Here is an 8,065-nt window from a genome sequence, read left to right as displayed (position 1 = left end):
TTTGGGATGTTGGTGTTTCAATATTGTGATTTTTAGGATTTTGGACTTTAGGGATTTTGATCTTTTGGTATATCAACATTTGGGATTATGATATTTGGGATTATTTCTTTAAAAGGTTTATGATCAGCACCAAATATAACATATTCACAAGTTCTGGAGATTAGGAAGTGAACATCTTTGCAGGCACATTATTCTGCCTACTACACTGACCTTTTTTTTTTTTTTTCTATCCTGTTTATCAACATAACTCTAAAGATGTCTATATGGCTTTGCAAATTAGTGTCAAAACTGGCCAGCCCATAGGAACTCACTACTGTGTTTGCTTTAAAAGCAGAAAATCAGTCCAATAAAGCAATTAGTATTCTTTATTCCTTGCTCAAAATCAATCATGTACAGAAGTGATGTCATGGTAGAAATAAGATAAGGTTGCTCAAAGGTCTCACGTATTTTCCTAAACACCAAACCATGACATCTAAAGCCTTTTCTTACTGGGATTTCCTCCACCATGTAGCCACTATCTTCTTTCTTGAAAGTTTCCCCAGCCTTCATTTCTGAGCCACTACGCTCCCCTGACTCTCCTCAGAATTGCTCTTTTTTTTTTTTTTTTGACACTTTCAGTCATTTTTCTTCTACTAAACTCTTAACTGTTGGTGTTTTGCAGACTTCATCCTCACTTCTTTCCACTGAGATTTCCCTTTCTGACTCTACTTCTAAGGCTTCAAATGTCCCTATCAGCCAATTTCCAAGTATAATATAATTATAATACAAATACAGTCTCCTGCCCTGATCTCTTTCTCCTAAACTCCAGACCCCCAACTGCCTACCAGACACCTCCACCTGGATGACCCACAAACACCTTAAACTTCATGTATTTGTCTAAGACTGAACTCACTATCTTCGCTTCAAATGCTTGCTTCATCTATTAATCTCTTCAACAAATGTCTACCATGAGTGAAGCATTGATCTCTACCAGCAAATACAGATACTAGAGAGAGAACCACTGCCTTTAACGAGCCGAGGTAAAAAATTATAATGCAAAGATATAGAAGCGGTATTGACATGAAGGTTGAAATTAAGGGCCCCACCCACTCAGGTGTCGAGCAAGAAGCTTCAGAGTCATAGTTAATGTTTCCCTGTCTTTCATCTGTGTCTGCATTTAATCAACAAACAAGTTCTATCTGTTCTACCTCTTAAGTGATTCTTGGATTCTTTCCCTTCTCTTTAGTCCCATTGCCTACTTCAGACCTTCAATGCCTATTTCATAGACAATTTAATATCTTTTAGTAAGGTAATATCTCTCTTACCTTACTTATTCTTACCTTTCAAACCCCTGTTCACAAATGTTAGTCATCGATATTGATATCAGAGTGTTTTTCTAAAAAATAGAGTCATTGGAACTCTTCCATAATCTGGCTTCAATCCATCTTTCCATCTTTGTCTTTTGCCAGAACCCCCTACATGACTTCTTTGTGATGTATCTGCTTATACTTGTGCCTCCCTAGTGGGAGTAAACCGCTTGAAGGCAAAAATAAATAAATAAATAAAGTCTCATTCAGCTTTGTATCTTGAACTTGACACACAGAATGTGCCCCATTAGTGTTCATTTAAAATAGAATTTGGGGAGGTGTCGGTGATGGGCCATAATAATCATATACAGTGTATATTGACAAAATAAAAATTTAACAAAAAATAAAAAAAAATTAAATAAAAATTAAATAAATAAATAAATAAATAAATAAATAAAATAGAATTTGGCTAACAATGTACATCTGGTAGACAGCATCCTTGAAAGTATCCCAGAAGAGCTCCATATGATCAGTTACTCCATGAATGATCATTTCTGAATTAAGCTACACTGAGAGGGCAACTCTGAAGGGCGTACCAATTTGCCTACCCTTTGTTTTTAAGGACCCCTTATCTTGCATCCTGAAGTTAAGAGGGTGAGTTACCTAGGATTCCCATGATCACTCTCTAATTATCGCAGCTGAAAGCATTCTTTTATTAGTGGAATAAGGACCCCTTATCTTGCATCCTGAAGTTAAGAGGGTGAGTTATCTAGGATTCCCATGATCACTCTCTAATTATCGCAGCTGAAAGCATTCTTTTATTAGTGGAATTAAGGTCAGCAGAATTTGTCTACCAACCTGCCCACTATATGTTCAGTGAAGTAGCTGGAAATATGGTCATTAACCCCAGGTGCTTAACAGCTATTTGAGCACACAAAGTCAAGTTCCAGTCCTCTCCACACAGGTGTGCCTCACTTTGAGGAAGCAGGGTGTGGTGGATCACCCATTTGACTTTCCTACAACCCTCAGTTCCAAACATGAGACATTAACATTGCTAAAACCAACTTATCACATGTATTTTTCCTTGCTCAGCTGATGAATGACATTTCATCACCAAGACTTCATTCTCTGCAGGATTACCATGTTTATCTAGTAATGTCATTTGCTCATTTGTGCATACCAGGCACTTACTTCAGGGATTAGCACATTTTTTCTCTAAAGGGCCAGATTAATATTTTTGATTGTGTGGCATATACAGTCTCTGTCACAACTACTCAGCTCTGCCATTGTAGTGTGAAAGCAGCTACAGACAATATGTAAACAAATGTGCATGGCTATGTCCCAATACAACTTTATTTATAAAGACAGGCAGTGGGCCAAATTTGGCTCATAAATGGTAGTTTGTCAACACCAGACATGAGTGGAAATCAAAAATAAAATTGCAGATCCCAGCAACACAAAGAGTAAATTTCACAAAGTTCTATTAAAACAAAGCTAGCAGCCATAAGAAATGCTTAAAATGGCATATGGGCAAGCCTCTGTCAGAGCCTTAATAACATTTAGACTAATGTGCAAGATTAAGCCTTTAGACTAAGGAGCAAAATTAAAGACCAGGTATGAAGTGGTAGAAATATTTTCTAAGCACTCTTTTAAGAGACAAGGCATGGTTAGGATACACACACACATACCTTATAGCTCTTTATTAAATAGAACTGATTTTGTAACATGCAAATTTGACTCTCACTAATTAGATTTGCACAGCTTTTCAGAGGTACTTTATGAATAATCTACTTAACCAATTGCCACAAGTGACTATGCTCAGTCACTGGTGGGGTCAAAACCCTCAGCAAAGTTGTGGCACATTTCTACAGTGCAAACAGTTGGTAACACTGAGTAAAAGCCAACATATTACCCTGCCTAGAAACACAGGTAGACCAATGAAGCACTATTAGGATAATAAAATGAAACAATAATCAGAACCAAGATGGCTAGAGTCCCGGACCCTACTAATTCTCTTAAAGTTTCCAGTTACCTTGACCCTGGACGATGGTGCAGAAATAAACAATTGCCCAAAAAGCTGGAAGCAGCCAGTACTGCATCTTGCACTGAAAAATCTTCATTTTGTTTTCCGTTTTTCACATGGGCTGTAGCAACTACCTGGAAACAGAAAGCACAGGGACATTTTTGAGAAGGCTGAAAATAAAGTATATGTAGTTATCTAGGACAGGCAAATGAGCCAACTTGGACTAGTATTGTCAGGAAGTAATTAATTCCCTAGAGTATCATGTATTTCTCTCTGAAATACAAACATTAAAAAAAAAAAGATTTTTTAGAAGATGCTGTAAATGAAAAGAATATATTGAAATATTTGAAACAGAAATTCAGAACATACTTTGTGACTCTTCGGTAAAGATGTAAATTGCATAGTGAATTCCCCAGATGGATAAATTCCATAAGTTTACCTGAAATGAGGATTATAACCAATCACAATGTCGTTGCCAGTAATCTGCTCCTCCCATATTTATCACATAAACTTCTACTGTTGCCTTATATTGCCTACAAAGTAGAAATATACAGGGCCTTTCTACTTGTTATCAAAGAGAATTTGAAAAACCACTTTGTGCTAATATTAAATCACTGCTCAGATTTCTCTTCACTGGGTTGAATAATCCCTAATCCTTTAATCTCTTGCCATAGCTCTTCTTTTTCCAAATATGTGTGAACCTAAAAGTCTTCCAAAAATTTTTTTCATTACACTATCAATGAAAGAAGAGCTACAAGAAAAAGAAAGAAAAATGGAAAAAGAGACAAGGAAAGAAGGGGAAAAAAAGAAAGGAAGGAAATAGGGAAGAAGAGGAGACAGGAAGGCAAAGGAGGAAGGGAGGTGGAAGAGGGAAAAAAGTGAGCATTTAATATTCCCTTAAAAGGCCAGTCTACAAACTGTAGACTACAATTCTATTACAGGTCATTATAAAGGGGAAATTCTGACTCCTCTCCTCAGAGATTAAGAAGACATCTCAAAAGTTTTCTCCTACCCAGGGTGTATTTCTCATTTATTTTTTTCATTTATACATTCATTCATTCATTCAGTCAGTCAGTCAGTCAGTCATTTATTCATCCATGCATCCATTTATTCTCCAGTATTGTTCCACAAAGGATCTAAAGCAACTTAATAATAAATAAATACATTATGTGAGAATAAGGTAGAGTTGGCAGATTTAACACACAAAATACAGGACTCCAGATAAATTTTAATTTCACATAAACAGCAAATAATTTTTAGTATAAATATGTTCATTGCAATATTTAATACTAAATACTTAATATTTAATACTAAAAAAAAAGAAAAACTTCACTGTTCATCTGAAATTAAAATATACCTGAGTGTCCTGTATTTTATTTCATAACCCTAGTATAAGGGGAAATTTGGTAGAAAAATAATAAAGTAATGAGTAAAATGAACACAGAGAAAATGTATCTAGTTCTGTACAGTTAATAGAAGTGATCATAAATTTGGCCCCAAACTTATGAATTAGCAGCCAAAGAAAGAAAAAAGCATGTTAAGTTTCATGGCTTACTATATTACTAGATTAAATTTTAAAACATGTTTTTTAGACATGCATAGCTTTGCCTAATACTGAAACCTGAGTAGAATTTTTTCCATGGTTCATCCAAAAAAAAGGTCACTGTAATTGATTCACCATAAAATTTAGTGAGCCCTTGCTGTGTGTAACAACCATTCTAAGTGCTTTACACATACAAACTCCTTTAATCCTCACAGCGATCATTGGAAGTAGGTATAATTCTCATACTGATTTACAATGAGGCACAGAGAAATTTCCTAAGTCACTGTTAGTGAGTTCAGAAGCCAGGGTTTAACCCACACAAGCATGATTAGACATGGTAGGAGCATCTTAGGAAAACATTTCCACATCATGCTTTATATCACTTCCACTTTAAAATATTTTTTCTTGCTCTAATTACAAAAATAATGAGTTTCAATAGTGAAAAATTAGAAAATAAAGGAAAGCACAACAAATTTGCTATCATCTGTTTTTTCCTTACTGAACTGTCTTTCAGATGACGGTAAATATACTGAAGTATATTTTCTGATAATGGCAAACATCCTTTTACTATATACATGGCAGTATCACAATTTATTTATCTATCTTTATTTGGAAATTTTAGGTTGTTTTCATATTTCCCTAATATATATAACACTGCAATGAGCATTCTTATTCAAATCTCCTTGAATATATGGTTATTGATTTACTTTAGCTAAATTCCCAGTTGTGGAACTCCTACGTAAAACAAGATGCATATTTTTAAGGTTTTTGAAATATACTCTAGAGAAAATCACACTGATTTCCACTTCCACCAGCATCTTTTACAAGTACCATGTCACATCACCTTCACCATCACAAAAGTTAATTGTTTCCAACATATGCTTATTTGATAAGTAAAATATGATTATCACAGTATCATCTTAATTTGATCTTTTTCATTGCCGGTAAAATGTAACATTTGGTGTTTATTGGTGTTTATTTAAATTTTTTATGAAATACCTGTTCATAACCTTTACCCATTTTCTTAATGACTTACAAGAACTCTTTATATATTATTACTTTGAACCATATATATTGCAATATTTTCCAGTTTGTTTTTTCCCTTTTAATTTTGTTTATTGAGCTGATTATCTTTTTAAAAGTTAAGGAATCTGATTTGATTTTTTTCTTTATGATTTTTAATTCAGCATCATGGGTAAAATGGCCTTGCTGACCCCAAAGTATATTTCTAGTTATCTTAACTTTTTAGCTCCAGTTGTGAATGGACTCTTTCCAACATTATGTTCTCTAATGGATTATTTTTAATATAGAAAAGGTATTAATTTTTATATATTTATTTTATAATGGGCCACCATTCTGAACTCTTACTAGCTTTACATTTCTTCCATTTAATCTCTTGAATTTTCCAGGTTGGCAATTGCACCATTTGCAACCAATGTGTTTTTTCTTATTATATTTCTTATTAGCATAGGCTAATAGTTTTAAAATAATTATTTTACTAGAGATGACTCAAATATTTTACCATTAAGTATATTGCTGATAGTTGAGTTCAAGTATATTTTCTTTTTATGTTAACAAAAACTTCTTAATGTAAGTAGAGAGTAAAATAATACTTACTAGAGGCCAGGGAGGTGGTGGGGGAGGAAAACTAGTGGACTAAAGGGTACAAAACTATGCTATCTACCCCAAGTGAATCATTGTGCAGTACATGCATGTACTGAAACGACATACTGTTCCCCAGAAATATGTACAAGTAAATGTTAAAATATTTTTAATTAAAAAATAAAAAACAATGACAAAAACTTCTTGATTTTTTACTGAGTACTTTTTTCTATCAAGAATGAATGTTGAACTCTGCCTTTATGACTATTCATCCATTGAGATGTTCATATTTTTCATCTTGACCTCTCCATTTAATTAATTATTTTGATGTGTCTAATATTAATATATCCTTGCAATACAGAAATATATTCTACCTGTTCATGGCAATTTTTTTTAACTTTAATGTAATTATAATGGTCTTGGCTTTCAGGTCAACCCATTTTCAAATAAAGATGGTAATGTCATATCACTTCATTAAAGAAGACCCCAGTAACTTAACCTTAATAATGACACTACTTTGAGCTATTGGTTGCTTAGGTTCTTGAACAACAATAGAAATAACTCGAGATTCCTTCTCTCCAACTCCTAAGAACCTAATCAAATGCAAGCTCTCTTTGTTATATGCGAATGGTTTATCAAAATGTTTTAAGCTTTAAAATGCCTATAATTTTTTCTATTATATGTCTGCAGTGGCAAAATAAAAACAAATCAATTGAAGTTATCTAATTGCAAATTAAAAATGAATATCACTGATGGCAAGAATCCTGAGTTGGACATTAATTCTTCTTGAGGAATAAGAGAGTACTATTCTAGGTGTAATTTATCCCCAAATGGAAGAGTGTGTATTTTTTAAAAGTATTATTACAATGGTATTTTAAGCCACATTAAATTTATCTACTATTTCCAGTCTACTACCACTTCAAGATCTTTTTTTTTTTTTTGGTGGCTGTCCAGTACAGGGATACGAACCCATAATCTTGGTGTTACCAGCACTTCAAGAACTTTGATAGTGGAATGTCCAGATAAAATCCCCACTGTAGTAGAAATCATACTACTAGCGAATAAGCTATCTCTTAGTTTAAAAAGCATGGGAAGAGACTCTGACCCTTAAATATTTTAAAAAATACTCTGCATTGCTTATTTAATCCCAGGTATTTTATAAATTGCTATCATGCTACTTCCTCCAGTCTTGGATGTTGCTCTTTTTTTTTTTTTTTTATTGTAGTCGTTGGTTTGTTTATTATGTCTATATTTGCATATATATATAAAGTATTGGCTGTCCCATGACAAAAGTTTTACTTATTTTTTTTTTCAATATACAATGTGGTTGATTATTATGACTCGTCACCGAAACCTCCTTCCCTCCTCCCTCGCCCCCCTCCCACCCAAGAATGTCCTTTCCGTTTGCTTGTTGTAACACCTTCAAAGAAATTGTAGTTGGTATATCTTCTTCCCCCCCACCCGGATTTTTTTTGTGTGTGTGTGTGTGTGTGTGTATGTGTGTGTGTGTGTGTGTGTGTGAATTTATTTGTGTATTTTTAGCTCCCACCAATAAGTGAGAACATGTGGTATTTCTTTTTCTCTGCCTGACTCATTTCACTTAATATTATT

At 33.8% G+C, this 8,065-nt stretch overlaps 1 protein-coding gene across 1 annotated transcript in view; it reads right to left on the bottom strand.

Annotated features, from left to right (window-relative positions):
• LOC103597979 (collagen alpha-1(XIV) chain-like) overlaps nucleotides 1-8,065 on the bottom strand; it is a gene marked incomplete at its 3' end in the record, with an annotated part of 45,728 nt that overhangs the window by 16,914 nt on the left and 20,749 nt on the right. Inside the window, exon 2 of the mRNA XM_008581877.1 lies at nucleotides 3,319-3,443. Within this exon, the coding sequence (XP_008580099.1) occupies nucleotides 3,319-3,406 (88 nt within the window). The remainder of the gene's footprint in view (nucleotides 1-3,318; nucleotides 3,444-8,065) is intronic.

This window comes from Galeopterus variegatus, unplaced genomic scaffold, assembly GCF_000696425.1.
Source record: "Galeopterus variegatus unplaced genomic scaffold, G_variegatus-3.0.2 Scaffold2482, whole genome shotgun sequence".
In the NCBI taxonomy this organism is placed as follows: domain Eukaryota; kingdom Metazoa; phylum Chordata; class Mammalia; order Dermoptera; family Cynocephalidae; genus Galeopterus; species Galeopterus variegatus.
The sequence above is the reverse complement of the archived record's forward strand: the minus strand, read 5'-3'. Positions and strand labels throughout refer to the sequence as shown.